At 40.2% G+C, this 21,737-nt stretch overlaps 1 protein-coding gene across 1 annotated transcript; it reads right to left on the minus strand.

The window, feature by feature from the left end:
• Positions 1–11,883: 11,883 nt before the first annotated feature.
• On the minus strand, positions 11,884–21,251 carry FAM161A (FAM161 centrosomal protein A). Its single transcript, XM_032183679.1, has 6 exons — positions 21,180–21,251; positions 20,110–20,357; positions 18,477–19,655; positions 15,825–15,924; positions 14,676–14,824; positions 11,884–14,036 (listed from the first exon to the last, which is right to left on the minus strand). Exons 1-6 carry the CDS (start codon positions 21,249–21,251, stop codon positions 13,571–13,573), a joined length of 2,214 nt encoding a protein of 737 aa, XP_032039570.1. The 3' UTR covers positions 11,884–13,570.
• Positions 21,252–21,737: the final 486 nt, after the last annotated feature.

Raw genomic sequence — 21,737 nt, forward strand, 5'->3', positions numbered from 1 at the left:
TGGGAGAGGTGAAAATGCTCAGTGCAACAATCTGTTTGTGTGTGTTTCAAGGGTTTTACTTCGAACTAGCTCCCACTGGTGGCCGGGATGCATCTTTCAATTGATTTGATCCTAAAGGAATCCAATTTCCAATGTTTCAAGACTGCTTGGTGATGTGAAGCACAGCACAGGACACGGGGACAGTAAGATTTGTAAGATACTTCTCCACACCCAAACTGAGATGCTGATGTAGAAGTACCATTTAATTATTTTTTTTCATGTTTTTTAAAAGTTTTTCTGCCTCTTTCATATGCTTCAAAAACTTGAAGGTCAATTTAGTTCTCCTGAAGGATGGCTGGTGGCCGTTGTTCAGCGGGTGGCCTGCAGGTGTTCAGCAGGCTGGCGTCACAGCCTGTGCTGCCAGCGCTTTCCAGGCCTGTCTTGTGAAGGCTCCACGAGCTCTGAGGGCAGCCTTCCAGCCCAGGGAGGCTGCTAACCCAGCCTGTGAAGCACGATGCAAACAGTTTAGCGTGTGCATGCTTTGTGCCTTCTTGCCTCACTGCCTGTCTCGGGCAGAAGCTGGATTTCTGGGAGATGATTAATATCACTCTCTTTCTCCCCCTCCAAATGCCCTAGTTAGTACTGCTGCATTTGCTGCAACATCTTTCTGCCCAGTAATCTCATTTAGTACTGGGCATGTAGATGAATATTATTGTACTTCATGAATGGAGAAGCTAGAAAGCCACTGTCCTACAATCCAGCAGTGGGTCAGAAAGAAGTCTGAATGTATATATATTTTTTTTCTGCGTAGTAGACTCTGTGAATAGTCCCTCCACTCATTCCTTTAGGCTTTGTGTGCCAGGCCCTATTACTATACAGGAAATTCAGAACACTTACACATCTCTTCTTTTCCACATAGCTATTAGATGCAGTCTTGAGAAGGAAAGAACAATAGAAAAGGAGAACGTTTAAAATCCTAAAACACCCTTAATGTCTGGCAGTTAGACAATATTAATTATACATGTACCTGTGTATTTAGAAACTCAATAAAAGTCTCTTTTGTTTCTAAATGAGCCAGAACAGCTTGTTTTGTAAAAGCCATTTTCTATCTATAGACAGGTATCAGTTCCCTTATTGATGGGACCGATTGCTTCCTGTGCTAATGCATCTACTATCCTGCACCTCCTCGTAAGGTGGCTCTGACATAACTCAGGCACCTCTTTGGTACAGCGGATTAAGAAAACTGTTTTGTTCACAGTGCTGTCAGTGTAGAGCAACTGCACGTGGGCACTTTGAAACAAAGTTGGTTTCATCACCCTAAGAGTCCCCTGATACCGGTTCATTTCAATAGCACACTGCTCTGTTCTGTTTTTTTTTTTTTGTGGGCCAAATATGTTGCGAGAATGAAGGCAGTCTGTCTTGGATGTTCACCGGTGTTATTTTTGCCTCCAACCACAAATTTCATTTGTTCAGAAGCTGATGAGCTTTGTGTCTTTGCGGTGACCCACACACGAGGATGAAGGCAACGCCCTTCTTGTCTACGAAGCATTTGCCAGAACTGATAATGCCTCTAAACAGCCAGCAGGAATTCAAGTGCAGATCAACTCCAGTCTTCATGTTGCTGCTGTTCCTGAAGAGAATGGTTTGATTGATTGGGCTGTCAGTCTTGTTTTTTTCTTTTTTAGATACAGACTTACAATTTTATACGTTAAAGGAATCTTGAGGTTTGAAGATACTCTTAAGGCTTCGCAGCAGGAAGATGCAGCATTGTAGTGTTAAGATACAGGAAATGAGTATACCTCATGGTCAGAGTATTCCCCTACAGCCCTGGGGAACAGGGAAGTTGGGAAGGAATCCTAATGGAGAGACAGCAAGACTTTGTACAGAAGGACAGTCTCCAGTGGCCTGCAGCTGAGAGATGTAGAGAACCGTGGACACGACTGTCCTGTGTATCGGGAGAAAGACAGGTCTCTTTTGTATGCTGCACAGCTGGAAAAGGGGAATCACGCAGCCTTATGGCATGATGCATACTGCGTTTGCCAACTTCTTTCTTCAGAATGTAATTAGACTTGGGCGAGGAATAGGGAGACAAAAGACAGGATTTCATTAATATTAATGGACTTGCTATAGGAGAGTTCTTCTCGTTGACAAGATAATGCACAGCTTTAGCATAGCCTATTTCTTCAGCTGGCAAGGATTCCAGAATCCTCCTTGTGGAAAATGTCCAGCTATAATGTTGTTTTTCAGTGTTCAAAATGACTCCAGAGGGAGATGTGGGTGAAATCCTGCTCCCTGTTTTAGTCAGTGGTAAAGCACCCACTTCCCTTACTGCCTAGGCCTTCCATCCTAATTTTCCCAGTATGTGCTCAGCCTTAAGAGGACATTTAAGCTTTAGTTCAGAGTGAACATGGAGCTCGTTAAGTCTTTTCTCCCTACCAAGGTCAGCTCATTAATCAAAATGGAGAACTCGAGCCTGTCTGGAAGGAGCTCAGGATGGAAAGGAGATGCGAGCCCAGAGGACCAACATGAAGCACAGCAAGCTGTTTCTTCAGATGGAGGAGTTAAAAAGTCAAAGCTCAAAAGGACAAAAAACAAAGGGGAAAAGGAAAAAAAAAAAAAAAAAAACTGATTCTGGATAATGAGAAGGTGCTTATCAGAGGAAATGTGGTTGTGTTGATGCATGCATGCCAGTGTACAGCAGTTTTCTTCCCACTTCTTATGCTTGCTCTGAAGCAATCTAACTTTGAAATATATACAGGAAAGGTGGCTTTTTGCTTGTTTTCTGTGTTGGGGAAGATGAAAAAGGACGAAGGGACAGATGTGGCACCCTTGAAGTTGTTGGGGGACAGAGTTTTCCTTAATGTCCATTGACATTGGATAGAGAGAGACAGCTTCTGAGTTTTATGCAATGGAAAATAACTGATGTGATCTTGTGGAGTTCCCTTTATGAAAGAAGCAAACAAATTCTGTATGAACTTTGTATCTGTTACAGCATTAAAAGAAATACCGTGGTGTTGGTAATGAAGATGTATTATTCTTCCTGGCAAAACACTGGAGGAAGTGGTTAAGACATCCTAACATTTCACTGCTCTCCGGGGCTGTGAGTGTGCAGGTCACAGCACTGCTCTGTGATTAGAGGGAGTGGGACCATTTTTTTTCCTCTAGCAAGTGAAATCCTGAGAACTGAATCCTTGCAGTTCATGTAAAGTCAAAGGTAGGCTTCTTGCTGGGAATAAGATAGCTTGAAAATGAGCAGCTGAGTGCTTTTCTGCCACATTATCCCTCTTTCATTGGGCTGGGATCAGGGCCTCATCAGCAGTTATTCACTGAACCATTGCGCCGTGGAGGACTTGGAGAGCTGAGATGTTCCAACCAAGTGACCTTCACTTTCATCATCTCCAGTGCTGCAGGTGTTGTCAGAACTTTGCTCTAAGAAAGCATATTCCCCCAATTAATCTCTTATTAAGTCCCTTGAAATCTGTGGTGTTGTCCCTGGCATGCAGTGAAAACAGAGCACAAGCTGCTGTAGTACATTTGTCCTCAGGTTTCCTGAGTCGAAGTGCAACAAGATATGGCCTAAAATGAACCATTGTTTTAACAATGACATAGTTATTTCCTTTGCAAAGAGTCCTATTTTTAATTATTTTTTCCTTAATCTTTCTATTTTATTCTCCCAATGTTTACAGTATATAGTACAATCCCTCTTGTTAGAATTGTTCTTTGTGTGGCTGGGAGGTAAGCAGGCATGTCTGCAGCGAAATGTCTGGGATACTGAGTCCAAAAGGCTTGTGCTACAGGAAGTTCTAAAACAAAAAACAAACCTGAAAGACTCCATCATAGTTCCAATATAGAAAACGACCGTATCCTTTGGAACATAGCCTGTGTTTCTATTCTGATAGGATGTTTTTTAAAAGAGGATACCTTCTTTTTGAAAATTGTATATGCTCCAGCAATGGGGGGATCTTGATTTTGATTACTGAAAGACATGAAAGAAAATCTGCCACTGGCAATGCTTTTTTTTTTTTTTTTTTCTTTGTGACTGGTTGACTGGTTTTCAGTTTCAGCCAGCTCTGCTCTCCTGTAAAGCCAGTGGACCCAAACCGACCTGTGTGACTACACCGAATCCTCCAGTCTTCAGGGAGGCTGCCTTTCATGCATACCTTGAGGTGGTACTGCTGCTGAAAGAGGTTCTCTTGGTCTTTTTTGCCTTTATTCTCATTTCTCCCTTGCACTGGCACAAGCAGAATCTGGTGAGGGAACAAAGCAGGAAACTAAACAGTGAAAACTTGCAGAAATTTGAACAAGAGAAACTGTTTTAAGGAGTGGGAGAAAAATAGAAAATCTTCTCCCTCACATGCTTTTTGGGTGGCAGGGGCATATATATATATATAAAAAAATATATTTATATATATAAAAAACATATAAGTATATAAATATATTTATATACAAAGTAAGAAAAATGTTTGGGATGTGCTCGTGTATTATGGCTGAGGAAAAAAGACTTCTTTTTGCTTGAAGCAAACTCTTCATTCAACTGTTCTGTGAAACCAGAGTTTGGTAAAAAAAAAAAAACGTTTGCACAAGTAGTTTAGCAAGCATGTCATGCTGCCTCAGCCCTTTGTTCTCATTTATGGAAAGTGAATCGTGCATACTTACATGTTTGTGGACACAAACAACAAATAATTTATCAAGTTATGATCATTTCTGTTGTTTTACAGGATGCTTGCTTGATGGAAATAGCAGACCTGAGGGCCTGTGCTGAATGGGTAATGTATGAAAATGACTCTCGTGGTGGTGAGTTAAGTTGGAATACAACAAAAAATGAAAAGGAAGTTCATTTGTTTTTCTGAGAATCCCATGAAGCACAGAAGTTCACAGAAGAACTGTGTACTTCAGCATCTTTGTGCTGTTGTTTATGTATAGTGTTTTATTGAGGTTTTGAGAAAAGTATTAGTTCTTTTTTTTCCTCTTGAAGTTATCGCATCATGGAAACTACTTGGTAGCTGCAAGGTGATTTACAAATTTTGCTGTGCAGTTTCTTTATATTGTTTTGAGCTCCCTTTTGAGAAACCATAAGGAATCTCATCTGCAGGCTAATTGCCATGAGGACAGCCTTTGCTAATTTATCCTAATAATTGCCCCTTCCAGAACTACTTCTGCCTGAGGGATTCAAAGATTTTTGCCAGTATTTTAGGAGTCTTCTGTGTCAATACACAGGTCTTGCATGAGAACAGTGCAGAAGGTCCTCTGGAAGACTGCATGCTGGAAGGCCCCCAGTGTACCTGGGCAACCCACTTGGATTTCCTGCCCCTTCAGCTGGCTGCCAGCAATAGCAGGGGATGGAAGGTCCTTTAGGATGTGGCAACTCTCCTGGAGAGAGGACTTATGCAGGGATTTGTTTCTTAGAAGCATCTTCCAGAGTGAATTTTCTTTTAACTTGGTATTAAATCAAGTGTATTTGACAGGTAAACAATGGCACTGAGCTCAGTCAAGTGCCATTTTAGCATCTTGTTGGCTGGGCATTAGGGTGAGGAGGTTAGATGATAGGCTTTGGCGTTGTACAGTCTGCTTGGTGTCTGAAAAAGAGCTAGCTGTTGAACAAAATTGAGCAACTTTTTCTATTTAAAGAGAATGTACTGCCTCACCAATGCTAAAGGTGTTCATAGCTATGGGTATTTTCCAGCTAATGCCATTTGGAAATAACCATGTCTCAAGCCAGTGCAGAATGGCATTACTGTATATTATCCCTGTGTTTTGTAAGTAACTTCAGAAACATAACAAGCTTAGAGGATGCTGTTTTCTCTAATGAGTTAATATATTAACATGTCTGGTTTGGTAGATAAGAATGGAAAATCGTTTGCTTCTGGAGAAGGTGGAGGAACTACAGAAAGTCCTTGACAAAGAATCTCCCTCACACAGCTTGGCCTCAGCTTTTGGTGGAAATACAGGGATATTAGCAATGTCCCAGTGCAGCCCAATGGATATTGGGTCAGGTATGTAAAATGTACACGTGTTTTGCATACCTGTGTTCAGAAACATGTAAAGACACTGAATAGGTTCATTCTTCCCCAGATTTCATATGTGGTTTTTGGCTTCTGAAAGGAACAGTGCAACTTGGTTTCTTGTTTTGAAGCGTTCATTGTTTTGCGCGTGCAGTTAGTGAGGAATGGGTGTCAGTAATAACTCTAGCTGTTTTCATCAATTCAAAAAGTCCAGATACCCCCCTCAGAAGCCTCTCAACCCCAGGAGTGAAGTTGCGTGGCTGGTTTGAAGCTGAAGGCTATTTCTGTGCAGCACTGAGCTGCCTTTCAGTGGGAAGGAGGCTGTGTGAACAGGGGAGCTTGTGTGCTATGAAGGAGCATGTTCTCAGGGGAAGCAACAAGCTGGAGCAGGCAAACAGGTACCCAGACAGCTACCCAGGGAGACTGAAACTCAGCCTCAGCTTGCTAGGACTGAATGAAATTAGCATTAACAGAATATGAGGAGAAGGAAGGTTTCAGCCAGGAATCAACTACAAATCTGGTCAACAAGGGAAATGGGAAATTCTCACCGAAAAAATGGAAGGGACAGTTTTACAGGAAGTAATAGTTCGTGCTAACCTTCAAAGTGGGTAACTCTACAAACTTCTGCAAAATTGCTTAAATGATTAATTGCTAAATATCTCAGCTCTCTTATATTCACATGTTTCTGATCCAACTGCCTCAGGAACTCTCACAGTTTTGAATTATCAACTTTATGAACCAACTGATAGGCATTTCTTAATCATTTTAGGATTTCTTGAAGGCAGATATACCCTTTCTTGACTTTCAGGCAATAGAGTAAGTAAAGATGTTCTGACACTTCAACTTTTATTCTCATCTAGAGTGAGCATGGTAGAGTTTGTATTAAAAGTTTATGTTAGGAATTTGAGACCACAGGTTCCAGAATTTGAAAATGTGCTCTCTGTTCCTTCTGAAGCTGATTAATAAGCACGTTTTTTAATTCTAGCTTTAAAGAAACAGGCTTTTGCTGTCTGAAGGATTTTCTGAAAAAAAAAAAAAAAGATTTATTGCAATGTATTTCCTGTCATGAGTAAATATTACTTTTCTATTGAAGCTTTATGACGGATTGCTAGGCTGAACACAGGTATGTAAAGTGCGTGTACATTTTAAATATTATTGTTGCTTACCACAAGCTCTGGAAAAGCATAATGTAGTAAAGGATGTTTATGGACTTTACAATTTTTAAGTTTTGGTTTTACTAAACCAGAAAATCAGATCAACTTGTTGATCGTTGGCTTGTCCTCTGCAACTATATTGCTGTAAATGCCTTTGGAATAAAAATGAATGAACTAATTAAACTGAGGCCAAGCAATAATTTGTGAATGTCTTTGTCCTTTTAGGTATTGCTTAATGCTTTACCAGCTGTGATGATGCCCTCAGAAGTTCCAGTGCCTTCAGGTGTAAAGGTGTTACTGGACTGAGCTCCACAGAGAAGAACTTAATCAGAAAGGAAGAGATGCAGCAAGAGCTGTAAGGACTGATTTTTGTTTGTTAGCTTTTACTACTTAATACAAAAGGAAATTGTGTTTATATCCATTCTAGAAATCGTACAGTGGCATGAAACATACACTAAAAGCATAGCAAGTTATCAGAAGCCCTTCACGAGAACCGTGTATGTCTGTGAGTGTGGAGGGATGTGTTTGAAAACAGAGTAGTGAGCTGAATAATGTGATAATGGCAGGGGTTGTAACAGCTCAGTATGCTGGAAACCAGAATTTCCTACCTGTGTTGCAGTAGGGTTACTTACTGTTAATCAGTAACCTGCTTACTCTTACTAACCTTCTTATTACTAACCTGCCTAGTAACTATTGTTAGTAATCGGCTTGTTAGTAAAGCCTAACTATTAGTAGCAAGTTTGGAGCTGTGCAAAGGCAAATACATTTGGTTTTAGTCTTGTTGGCAACTGGCTTCCATGGTACCTTATCTGTTCACGCAATTAAACACAGTCTTGTTGCCAGTCTTAATTGTCAGAAAAGAAAACTGTTTCTTGCCTGTGGACATCTGTCCTCCCTGTACTGCAGCCACTTAAGCATGTGGGGGATTTTCCTGTGTCTAATCCTTGGATGCAGCACTGTGAGACACTGATTATCATAACTGGCTACTGCTAAAAGCGAGAAGTCCTGTTTGTTTGTCCCATCCTTTAGCCTCAACCACTCCTTTTGGCTGGGCTAATTTAATGACTTAATTTGACTCGGAAGGGTCTGCAAAACAAGGAGGAAAAGATGGGAAGAAAGCTGCCCTTTCTGGGAGTTCAGCTGCCCATGAAAGGATTAACGTTGTGGGTAAACATGATGCACTTCCTCTGAAGTATGCGGTGATGCCCTGTAAGACTGGATTGGGGATTTATTTCTGAGTTTGTGCACACTTAGCATGCTGGAAGCCTCTTAATGCTGTTACTCTGTAATACAAAACTAATATCTAAAGCAGTCCATCAGGTCCCACAACTTTCTTTGTATCTGCACAGTTCACCTCACACGATCCCTGATTTTTATGCTTCTACATTTGACCGATGGTCTTTTTAGTATGCAAGTAGGGAGGGGAATTTTTCTGATACTATTGTAAGCCTTAGTTTTAAACTGGCATTTCTGAAATACCTTGAATTCCTGTTGAAGAAAGAAGCAATTTTGAGTTTTGCTGGCATATGCAAGAGCATTTTTTTTTTTTTTTCCTCCTCCTGCCAAGTAATTAGCAAAATACATGTATTATACAACCAGGGATATAAAACTGAAATTCCACTGAACAGACCTCAAGCCATTTCCAATTCTATCTGCATGTTTTAAGTTAGTAAGCGTGCATCTGCCATCTCTTGTAATCACGGACTAGTCGGTCTTTCTGGACAAACGTATTTGGCATACAAACCTTGTTTGACAGAAATTTATGGGCAAATCTATAGACATACTTTCAGAAATAGTTCTTAATGCATGGTTTAATTTTTTGGAGTACCTGTATCTGCTATACTGAGGCAAACATTTTGCTTTCTGCCATTCTGAAAGTGTGAGGACTCTAAATGAGACAGTTAAATCATTTCAAATTAGTGATGACTTTAAAAGTTTTCTTCAAAAACAATTTTTTTTTTGTTAATCTGTTTTTCAGCAGCTGTAACCTTGTGTGTAATTCCAATATTTAATTCAGGAAGGTAATGATGCAATCATTTTTCCTTAAAGGAAAAGAGAACGTAACCTCCTGCTTGATGTTTTGGTAATCATGAATTCCAGAAGATGGTTTCTAGAGGAAGTGATACCATATATACAAAGAAAGCTAGAGAAATGCAGGGGAGATTTGGAAGTCAGAAACTGAAAGACAAACACCGTCCTGAAAAGAGGGGCTGTTGTCTGTTGAAAGCACAAGGTGTTGTCTAATAGTCCACGGTGGCATCTTTTCTTGCTCCCATACCCTTGTTGGATTCCAGCTGGGTGTTGTGCTTCCTGTGGCAGATGTGAGCAGATGCAAGGGGGGGAAGCTTAGTATGGAATTACCAAAAAAGGCTCCACCTTGTATTCAGCATTGTGAGAATTAGTTTGAAACCCAGAAGGGATGTCTTCGCAGACTTGCTTGTACTGTTCTTCCAAACCTGTTGGAAATATTTTGCCTGACACATCCTTAGATTTTTAGATTTCCTTTTTATGATAAGAATTTGTGGTCAATTACCCGTTGCCCAAAAGTCATCTGGGTCTTTCTCCTTATAGCTTTAGGTGACAAATTCCTGTTACAGAAGTTATTCCTGCACTTTGAAATACTTAGTTAAGAGTACAGTCTACAAAGTTATCCTCTTCTTCCCATGTGATATTTTTAATCCTTTTTAAATACACCTTCCTCATTTTCTTTGCAAATTTTTGAATATGTTTCTACTTCTGTGTTTTGGACATTAATTAAAATACTAAAGTCAGAATATTCAATAATCTGTGAGAAACTTCTGTTCATCTCTCTCCTGATAGTTTCTCTGAAAGCATAACTCATAATCTGTCCTTTAATGAGCTTCTTACCTTAAAATGTTTCTATTATATCATCCTTAGTGATTCAAATGAATTATTTTTCTCCATGTTAATTGCATTAAATAGATTTGAGTTCTGACAGAAAGCAGTACATATTTTATTCTGCTTTCCTATTGTACTATACTACATTTTGGTAATTTACCAAAACCTCTCATCTGGATTTGAATTTTTGTGCTGAGGTTACTGTATTTTTTTTCATTAAATATAGACATCTTCATTTAAACATCATTATCCTTTTAGCTTTTTCTTGTCTCATCTACATTTTAAATCATCCACCTGACTGTGCTGGGGAGGGAAGACTTAGTTTTTAGGCCTGCCTACTGTTCATCTCATGACAGTATGGTATCCACACCTCTTTTTATTGTTTAGTCATATATCTGAAACTTTTGTTGCTGTACTTGCTTCATGAGATTTAATTCATCCTGACCAGTCTCTCCACATTTTGTTCTTTCATGTGACTTTTCATTGCTATTTCATTCCTTTTTAAATCCTTATTGGAGTACTTATCCCCATATATTTTCTTAGAGTATTATTTATCCATACAGTATTTTTTTCTTGCTTGTAATGCTACTACTGAATGTTTTTTTTATTTAGATTTCACATTGCTTTCCTTTTCAACATCTGTGCTTCTCGAAGTGGTTGCCCTAATGTCTCAGAGTTTAATATTCTTTTTCCAAATTAAAGAATCCTATGTATGTTATTGTCAAATGAAAACCCCATCTTTTCTTTGATCATTCTTGTCGAATTCTTCCAGTCCTGTAACAAATAAATCAATCCCTTTTAAGATGGGAGGGCCAGGACTGCTCACAGTATTCATGCTGGAATTTATTTTTTCCAGTATATGGTATCGTATAATCTAGGAATATTTTTTTCACCCTCACATGCATTTATTTGCAATTGCTAAAAATGAATGATATCTACTCTTCTGTCATTCCACTTCATAAGATCACTCGGCATGTTCTTTGCAGTCAGGTGAATTTAATCATAGCATTGAATACTCTGTGGCCTCAGCACTACAGATCACGTCTGAGTATGTTGAACAATTTGAATCTCATTGAATGTCCGCTGATAAGTGCATTTACACTGTTAAAATTGACCTTTTCTTCCCTGATGGCTTAAGTGATTACTAATTCATGAGGACCTTTCTTCTTGTACAGTAAGGCTGGCTTACTTGGGATCTTTTAATGGCACATTGTCAATTAGTTAAACCATATCAACTGGATTTCCTTAGTCCATGTGGTTCTGCTTGGCTCTTTTGGACATGCCAGAAAAGTTGAGGCATAACCTCCAAAAGCTGTGCTTAACTCTTCCTTGTTATATCACAGTTATCCATGTGTTCATTAAATCTGTTCTTCTGAAGATTGTTTTTGCTACCTCCTAGTTCAAATGAGGTTTTCAGTGACATTTCTTATGCTCTGTCTTCCTGGCTCAACAATTATACATTTATGTCCTTCTGGAACACTCACTTGAGTGTTCCAGAAGAACATAAATGTATAATTTGTTAATGTGTTAAGATTTTATAAACTGATTTGAAAATTCTTCAAATAATCTCTATATGAGAAAACACTCTGAAGCTTGTCTGCTTTCTTTCAAAACAAACAAAAAGTTGTTTCCAAAAGAGATGCATATCAGTAATATGTGGCTATAAATTCAATAACATATTGTACAACTTTTCAGAATTATTGTATAATAACTACCGCAAGCTAACCAACCTTGAGTTTATATTGTGGCGTTGTCACGTATAACTTCATTGTAAACTAGTATTTTAATTGTGAAACAATGATTAATATTTTAATATAAGATAAATATGCAATGGAAGTTTTATTTAAATAAAACAAATAAGTTTAGAATTCATATTAGTTAGGCCACACTTCAAAATAAATTAAAAAAAAAAAAGAGAAAAGATAAAAATCCAAACACTAGGACACAGTTTCTCAAAGTATGGAGGAAGAAATAATAGATTTAGTTAGTGCTTTTACATGCAGTTTGGAAGGAAACCTGAGGAAAACAAACAACACTCCCCTTCCCCAACCTAAAACAAACAAAAAAAGCCAAACCCATATCCCTAGTCATTACAGATGCTTTTGCAAACTCGTTAGTTTTAAGAAATATAATATTTACTATTCAATGAACGTGTTTTGAGTGCTTCTGCAAAGTCATAGTATACTGTTCTCTACTAAGCAGAGAAAGCTTGTTTGAAATCCTTATTTGTGGTTTGTTACATAAATGTTTTCTTCTACTTTCTTTCCTAACACTGCATTTGACAGGTTAGCAGGAAAGCTAGTAACAGTAGGAGAAGCCACTAGCGATATAAATAGAGGGGAAAAACAAACAAACAAAAAACAAAACTAAACTAAACTAAAAAAACACCAACTTGCATGTTGTGTTGTGTAGTAGCTGAAGTCCTGAGTAACAAGTGTGTGAAGAAAGGTACTAAAGCACTTCCTTAGCAGACTTCCATGCAACTACAGTTGGTGAGATGTAAGGTTCTCTTTTTAAAGTATGCTTACTATCTCAATAAAGAAACGTAATGTCGGCATTTGTTATTATGGTAATGGACTATTTTACATGATCACAGGAAGAGCTCTTTAAAACAAAACGGAGGGGAAAGAACACAATTTTCTATCTTGGTTAGGTAGTAATACAAAATCTGGTAGCATAACGTGTTTTTTTTCTCAAGATATTCTACTGACTTTTCTTCTACCTCACTTGTCTACAAATGTTAAAAAGCTCTGTAAGAGTTTAAATGACTCCTCTCAGTGTATTTTGGTGCATCTTTTTTTCTTCTCTATAGGAACAACCTTCAGCAACTGCGATGCTCTTTGTATATTAGCTGAACAAAACACTGAAGTTGATCTAACAGCTTGTTTCCTCCAAAAGGAGTCACTTCTTTTCTGGCCCTGGCACTCCTCTGACCCATCACTGAGCCAATTCGGCTTACTTAAGTGGGGGGAGAACAAGCTCCCTGGGAGCAGGAGGGAGGAACTGCACAGATGAATTTGGCCATTTTGTCTAACTGCAGTTGTCTTCCTTACAGCTGCTCTGCTGAAAACAATGAGAGGTCTTGCACAACAAACCCTTGCCAGTTCATTGCCATCCTAGAAGATATTGCAGGAACAGAGCCCAAAAGGACTGCGATGTTTGAGCCTGGGAGGCATTGATAATAGCAAATTACTGCTCCAAAATCTCAGCTGGCTTTGCCAGTACACAGAAAAGCTGAACGTGCTAAGACCTCAGTAGTTAACAACACAGCATGCAAGACATTATTTTTAACCACTGTTTGGTGTTAATTTTATGAACCAAACTGCACTAATGTCACAGAGGTCTAAAATAAAGAAGATGAATATGAAAGTAATTTTCTTGGTGGAAAGGAATAACTTGATCTTTCTCACTGGAAAATCAACAAGGTTTCTGTGCTAAAAAGACTGCAAAGCTAAGAGCTTTAAATTCACAAAATTTCATATCAGTAGCAAAAAGACAAATTTTTCTTTAGTGTCTATTTCACCGCCAGCAATGAAATAGGTTCCTGAGCACCAGCCTGTCCTGTCTGCCTGCCCTTCAGTCAGCTTCACCATCACTGGCTTTCTCTTCCGAATCATCACTTTCGTATTCCTCATCCTCATACCCAAAGGCACCCTCAGCTTCAGGGTCAGACTGACCCTCTTGCGGCTCAGGGGACCGGTCGGACTGAGAGCTAGGTCTTGACCGATTCTCCTCCTCATCTTCCTCCTCCTCCAGGGAATGGTCACGTGGAAGGCCTGCCTTTGCTTCCCCGTCCTCCTCTTCGCAGTGTTGGTCAGAGCCGGGGCTGGCCTCCCCTGTGTGGCAAGGCTGCTGAACGTGAGGGCTGGCTCTGGTCTCCTCCTCGTCCTCTGCCTCACTGGATTTACTGTCTTTTGTGGAAGCTCTGACACCTTCTCTCTTCTCTTCCTCCTCCTTGCAGGACTGCTCAGCCTGAGGGCTGATGTCAACTGCTTCTGCTGAAAGGAAGGATTCCCTTTCTTTCACTTTATCCTTGTTGGCTCTGAAAAGACAATTTGTATGTTATTTTTATTTTCAGGTAATGTGTTTTAAAGTAGCTTTTAAAGGATTACGCCCTTCAGGTAATCTAGGACAAATCCTGGTAGACTTGGCTGGGGTGTAATCGGTGAAGGAAAAGGGAAGGGGGGATACAAGAGTCTGCTTTTATGCTAGAAAGTAACAGTATTGCTTACATATATATTAATTTTTCCATTTATTTTTCATTTTTTCCATATCTAATTAGATATTATGTCATAATATTGAATGCATATTGAGAAGTATTTTTATAAGGCTTACTTTAAAAAAAACAGTAAAAGTAATGCAGTATGAAATGACTTGTCAGCAACCTGCCAGAATTTTTGGTAAAAGGAACCAAACAAAAATGTTTCTTATTCTTCATTTTTCTTTGAAATGCCTTGTGTGTAGCATAATCAGTGCTCTCCTTGGATTTACGAAATTATATTTAATTCAGGAAAAACAGTAAAATGTATAGTAATGCTAGCATTAGTATTACTAACTACATCCAGTAAAATATTTACCTGGGAGATACTGCAAATAATTTTCTCAACACTGAAAATGACTTTCTAATTTCTAGATAAGTAGTGGCAAAAAAAAAAAAGAAAAAGCCTTCAGTAATCTCTACCTTTCTTTGACATCAAGACCAAAATCTTCAGCATTGGAGCATCCTAGCAATTTAGTTGTTTGTCCTTTCTTTGAAACAAACTCTGGACATACCCCCAGAGCTCTCAGTGTATTAGAATAATGCTTTTCTGCAGCTATTCTGGCATTTTTCTGTAGGAAAAACACAATGGTTAAGTATTATCTAAATGCATTAAATGGCCTGTCTTCAGATACTTTTGTTTATTAATACTCAGTTTCCTTATTTGCATCTGGCAAGTTGAATTATTAACTGCAGGGGAGAATGGCAAAACCACATGAAAATTTTATACCAGGTTTTCCTCCTTTTTCCTTTACTAGTTTAAATGCAGATTGCTCCCTGCACCCACTGGGTAATGAAAAGCTCTATATTCTGTATGCTGTTACTGAGGGAGGAGGAAGAAGGTGCAGATAGGAAAAATCAGAAGTAGTTTTCCTAGGGCTTCTCCCTTCCCCCTTCTCCTTCTGTCTTCCCTCTGGGGGAGCTGCTGCTCAAAAAGATGGTATTGGTTTACCCTCTTACAGTGCTCTCTGATGAATGGCCTAGATCTGTATCTCTGCCTCTGAAATGGAGGGGGTGAACTCTAGACCTCCAGGTAACACCTGAGTGAGGAGGACTTGTCCAATCTGCATTAATGTTCCTGCCCCTGCAGTGGTGCCAGACCAAGGAGCACACACAGAAGGGACGAGGGAAATGGTGAGGTACAACTTGGTATCTCTCTGTGTTTGTCACACAGTCAGGGACTACACTACCACCACGTGGTTGTAAGGAAATGGAGAAATTAAAATACTGCATCTCAGCTTCACAGTAGTCATGAAGAATGCTTGAGTTCTCTTAGCACTTTTCCCAACTTAAACCTCTCATGTTTTTGCTGTATGCTCTTGTTTTATTTACAGCTGTGTTATAATTGAATCAGATGACATGTTTAGAACAGCCACCTCTCCTCCCTGTGCAAGCCTGCCGTGAACACTTACAGAAAAATATTTATACAGGGGTGGAGCAATGGAGATTAGAATGGACAAACACTGGCCTAAAAAATAGTGTTCAAATACCTTCTAAAAATGCTTGACTGACTACAAGTGCTTTACACAGTAATTGAAGATGATATTGAAAAGAACAGAGAAGCAAGACAACCTGAGTGACTCTTTCCAAAAGCAATGGCCTTTGGTTTACTCTTTCTTCCATTTCTTGTAACTCTTGCAAATATTCTTGCATTCTCTGCTTCTCGTAATTCCTAAGGGAAATACAACAAATGATTATTGTCTATAATAGAAGAAGTAATTTCCTACAGCAGACTGAAGTCAAATTGCTTATGACAAACTTAATGTTGTCCTACTTAAAAATATATAAAAGATAAGTTTTTTTATGATGGAAGAATCTTTTGCTATTTTACCAACCCCTCTTCTCACAAGAAGGGTGGCTGTGTTCTGGATCATAGTACCCTTTTTTCCTAGCTGCTTTGTCAAGGTCTCAGTGTGGTGGGATGACAGAACCGTTGCTTCGTCAGCTGAAATGATAGCTCAGGTCATAGCAAGTCCTTGCTAATCCAGCTAGCATGGGCTGTAATCCCGTGTGTGTGACAAAGACCCTGATGATGCACTGTTGATTCACATCCCTTAAGGCTTTAACACTGGCCCCATAAAATTTGGAGCTAGTTCTTGCAGATCTAGTTCATTGCCTCAGTTCTAACACGGATTATTTTGTCAGGCAGTGTGGGAACACATGGAGCCAGCTCAGGGTTGTACCTGAGCTCCCAAGTTCTTTGCAACCTGGAGTGCTGGCAAACGAAGCAGAGGACGTGTCAGGGGCTGTAGCATGAAGCACCACAGGACTCACTAATTAGCTTAAGCATAGCTGAAGGGGGGCTGCACAGGCCCTGGAAATAACATGGCTGTGTTCACGTGGTGCTGCACCTCAGTTCCTAAATCTTACTGGTTTGACGTTCATCTGCACTGGGCCAGCTCTAGCGTTACCAAGTCAGGCACTGAAGGGCGGGTATGAGAGCTCGGGGACATCTCTCTTCCCCGCCTCCTCTTCCCCTACCACTCTCTGAATATGGCTGTGCATTAAGGCGAGTTATTTACCATTTTAAGGGAGTGAACTTCATTGTTTCTACGTGCTTGCTCTCTCAGAAGGCTTTCTACAAACCCAATTATCTGTTAGAAGAGCACTTACATTAATGTACCTTATTACCCAGCCCATGTTGCAATAAGCATTATCAAGTTAAGCACTTGTACCACCCTTAATGCATCAGCACTAGGGAAGGAGTCTTGCTTTGTAATAGCATCATTTTATGTGCAGAGAAGAATTAAGCGTGAGTTTTTTCACTCTACTCCTAAAATCTGATTAAGCTAAATACTGTAATGTGAAGTCTGCTGTTGAATGAACTTAAATCAAATCCGTAAATACACCCACTGTCTTTCCTAATTCTCCACCTTGCTGCTGTAATTCAGGTTGCTTTCTGCTTCTGTCCCAGAGTCAGCAGATCATCTGCCCAGGCACGACTGCATTATAAAGGTCCTGTTATTAACAGTACCTGCTGGTCATGTCCAGAAAGCATTGGGCTTGAACTCTGACTGACACAATAATTAGAAGGGACTGTCCCTTTTGTTCTGCATCTCTACTGATGCATCTCTGCTGTCCAGGACGCTACCTAAGCCCCACTTCTCCTAGACCATTGCTGTTTCTTCTCCGTGCTTTGGCTTCATCTGTCTTTGGACTACGTGGCAGCTTCCTGCTTTGCTGTTGATACAAGTGCTAAACTCAAGTCATACTACTATTTTGCTTTTCTTTCTCAAGTGGGGAACTATTAGGACAAAGAAATGAATTTTGCAGCCATATCAACATCTATCAACCCAGCACTCTCAAGGATGTTCTGCAATTACGCTACACCTTTTCCTTACCTTTTTTTTAAACTTAACTTTCATTGCTACTCGGTACGTCAATTTAGAAAAGACTGGACTCTCCCATTAACTGGTCTGTAACACTATGAAGTAGAAGGTATAGACTGAGATATTAGAATGGGCAGCAGTCTTCCCAGTTGCAATACTAAATTTGGCCACATTTGTTTTTAACTAGCTGCTGGTACAGTGTATAATTTATCAAATGAGTAATTACATACACTTAAACTCTGCTATTTTTTACATTGTATGCTTAACATACAATGTAAATTCAGAGGTTCAGGATTCAGGGGAATGAAACAAAATACCTGAATGTTTCTAATTTGGATTTAGACATCTGAGCTAGGCTCTGATGTGGGTCATTGGCCTCAGCCCGAGCTGTAACAATTTTCTGCAGTTTTTTTGTTCTTTGTTTCTGCTTTGTCCTGTTTCTTTTTTGTTGTTCTTCCAGCTTTCTCTTTTCCTCAAGTGAATTCCTGGGTGGAAAAATAAACTAAGACTGAATTCATTTGGAAGCAAGAGCAAGACTTCAAAGGAAGTTTTGGTAAAGGAAATTCAAAGGAAAAAAAAGAGTGAAAACAGGGTTGGTGTAAAAGGGCACGTGATACACGCCACTGTAAGGGATTCAGGTGTAACTTGGGAAACTGCAGTCATTTGTCCCTTTCCTGTGGGCACGTTCAGAAATATGCACTACTGGTTTTGGAAAAATCAAATACTAATGAAGTCCTGTATGCAATATTTTAGTGTAAGGACTTAATTATAGTATAAAACTTAATATATTTAAGTCTCATATTCACTGTACGGAAGAATTAACGACATCTGTAGAAGTACAAAAGAAGTCTACTCTAAGTATTTATAAAATGCAGAACATCACTGAAGTGGTCACCTGATGGCTTGTAGCCTTCGTTGTGTGGATTGAGTGATTTTTGGTGATTTAGATTCTCCAAATCCCGAGAGAGGTGAATTTGCACCTCTCATTTGAGGTTTACGTCTTGGAGAGGCGTATGGCCAGCGCGTTTCCTTCAACCTTTCTTCATCCTCTTGAATGTCCCTCAAAATCTTCCCCTTGTTTGAAGGAATGTGTGGAGTACGAAGATCAAATGGTTCACAGACTGTAAGGTGTTTCACCTGTTTTTTTTGCAGGAGCCGTTTCTGAAATTTCTGGTGGAGTCGTTCAAAATCTGGAACATCTGGTTTGATCTTGGGTTTATGTTCTGTCTCCTTTGGTTCCATGCACTTGTGTTTCTTCTTTTTATTGGTGTTCTTTAAAGCCAGCCTGCTGGTGGGTAGGGATGAATTACGCAGCAACTCCTCAGCTCTCATTCTAATCCTAATTTCTCTGTAGAGCTCTTCCTCCTGTAACTTGTCATTAACAGCTGGACTATAAACACATTTAGGAATTGGTTTTGCTTTGAATGGTTTTGGTTTCTTTTCAGGTGTGGAAAGGTCTCTTAATTGCATTTTCCTAATTTCATTCCTTTGCTTCTCTCTTTCAATGAATTTAAATGGCTTCTGAGAAGCCAAGAGCTTGAGTTTGCTTCTCTCTTTCACAGACTTCCTGCGCTCTTCATTTCTTTGTATGATTTCATGGTAGAGCGGAAGGAAGACTGCAGCGGGCACTGGGTTAGCTCGGAATTTTTTCTGACACTCTGCTTCTTCCTCCAGCTGCTTCTTCAATAAGTTATTTTCCATTTCAATCTGGGACTTTGATTTGACATTCTGTTCTTTTTTTCTAGCTTCTCGAATGGTCATCTGGAAAGGCTTGGGCACAGTCACTTTTGGTGACCATGCCTTCTGCTTCTTCCGCGTCGTTCTGAAGACCGGTGAATTTGGTAAGCTGTGTTTGGTTCGGGCAATGTAGTCTTCCACAGAGAACCCATCCCACATTTTTTCAATCCGTTGCTTAGCAAATGATGATGATCCAGTTTCACTACCATTTTCTTCAAATGCTAATTCTTTGTCAGACCCACCAGATACACCTGAGCCTAAGGAATCGCTTAAGTCAGAGTCGGAGAAGGATTTGTGCAAATTTAGGGGCTGATATGAGCTCTTCTCCCAAGTTGGCCTTAAAAAAGGCAAGAAAAAGAAAAAGAAAAAAAAAGCTGTTTTGAGTCCAGTCCAATATTAATGCAAAGCCAGAGACTTACATTTTCAATATCATCATTAGGAAAAAATGAACAGTGCTGGTGAGAAGAGGAGAGAGGAAAGAGAAAAGGGAACATTGGACACTGACACCAGATCATAGTTTTAAAGAAGTTCAGATCACGAACAAGTCAGCATAAGGAAAGGCACTGGGCTTTACTAAACACATTGCCGAATCCCTGCTATGTACACGTTGTAGATCTCAAGGTGAATAAGCCTTTTAATGATTAAAATTAACTTAATTAACTTTTCTGTAATTATCTGCTTATAGGAAAGGGGGAGAGTAACATTTTCCAGCTGCAGCAAAAGACTGCTGTATTTACTGGTGTTTGCAAAGCATTTGAGAACCTTCAGGTAAGAGGTACCCCAAAACTTACCTGCAATACCCATTAGAAGCAGCATCTTTCCTGGCCACAGGCTGTACTCCTTTTAAATAGAGTTTATTCCGATACATACTTTCTAACTTTGCCATGGTCTTCACATGGGCATTCTTCAACTCTTCTAGCTTCAAGTAATATTCTTGATTGGAAGTGCACATTTTGGAAAAGTCTATCCAGTTGTCACTGTGTCCATGTAGAGGGAGGGTCTGCTCTCTGTCAGTATTTGAAGCCACATCAGGAGCGTCCTAGAAGAGATTTGTAAATTTTTCTGATTCTTAGGATAAAGAGCAACAATGTGTTTAACATTGCTTTATTTGTCTAATGCATGAAGCACTAACACCACATAGATACTTGGATAAGGATTTTCACGTGAGTCACATGGAATAATCTTATTGTATAATAATTTATATCCTGAGGCTACTGAAGTCTGTCTCTGTAATCAATGTGTTTGTATCAGGAAATGAGATCAAGGATTTATCAGAAGAAAAAAAGCTTGGCCATTTTGTTAAAAAAAAAAAAAAAAAGTGTAATCCTTCCTTGCTCAGTACACAGCTCTAAAAAAAGCCTTAAACCACAAACCACCCTTCTGTGTCTTCCAGCACTCTGAAGTCAAGTCACTGGGTGCTGTAGGAATGCTGCTTTAGCCATTTCTGTAACGTGCTGTGCCGTGAGCGGGCTCTGCACAACCTTCAGTTCAAACAGCGCTGGGCAGCCCGCCCTTGTGTGGAGGTAAGCATGCTGCATGTTGGCTAACCCTTGGGAGAGCTTGCCCAAGTTTAATAACCAGAGTTGTTAAACCCAGGTTAGGCTGCATTGAAAAGGCTTCCTTTGCATTACGTTAAGCGCTGCTTAAAGAAGCTACAGGACCAGTTCCTTCACCTAAAAATAGCACAACAAACAGCATAACACCCTTCCACACTTTTTTTTTTTTTTTCTTTGCATCATCCCCCACCCCCCAAGCCCCAAACCCTTCCCCCGGCTTTCGGCACTGCCCTTCCTCCACCCCTCTCAGCCAGCAGCTCCCCCCGGCCGCCCTTCCCCGCTCCCCGGGCCCGTGCCGGCGGTACCTGGGCGGCCGGGGCCCGGCTGCTGGCGCCGGGAGGGGAGCGGGGCCCGGGGGCCGCAGGCACGGCTGCCATGGCTCCGGCGCTGGGGCCGGGCCCGGCTCGCTCAGGGCCCGCCTCGCTGCGGGGGGAGCCGGGATTAGCGAGCGCAGGCGGGGCCCCACGCCTCTGCCTCGCTACTGCCAGAAATCCCAGCCCTTCACAGCGTAAAGACACCCGTGAAAAAACGACGCCGCCGGACACAGCGCCTTGGAGTCTTGTCCGCAATTGGAAGCTGGAAGCGATGGGCAAGCCCTCACCAGAGCTGGCACCCACACTGGCAAAGTCAGTTTGAGACGTGTTTGCTGTAAGTAACCCCGTTATGAAGTGTGATTTGTACTTTTAACCAGGCAATAAATAACATGCACAGAATGCTACTGTCCCCATTGATTGTCCCTTTATATATATATATCCTGATTTATATATATATATTCTGATTGTCATACTTAGCTTTAAATCATAGCAAAGTATTTCAGTAGCCAGTCAAAAGAGCAATGGAAACTTAAAAGCTACAGCTCTTGA

Source organism: Aythya fuligula, chromosome 3 (assembly GCF_009819795.1).
Source record: "Aythya fuligula isolate bAytFul2 chromosome 3, bAytFul2.pri, whole genome shotgun sequence".
Taxonomy (NCBI): Eukaryota; Metazoa; Chordata; class Aves; order Anseriformes; family Anatidae; genus Aythya; species Aythya fuligula.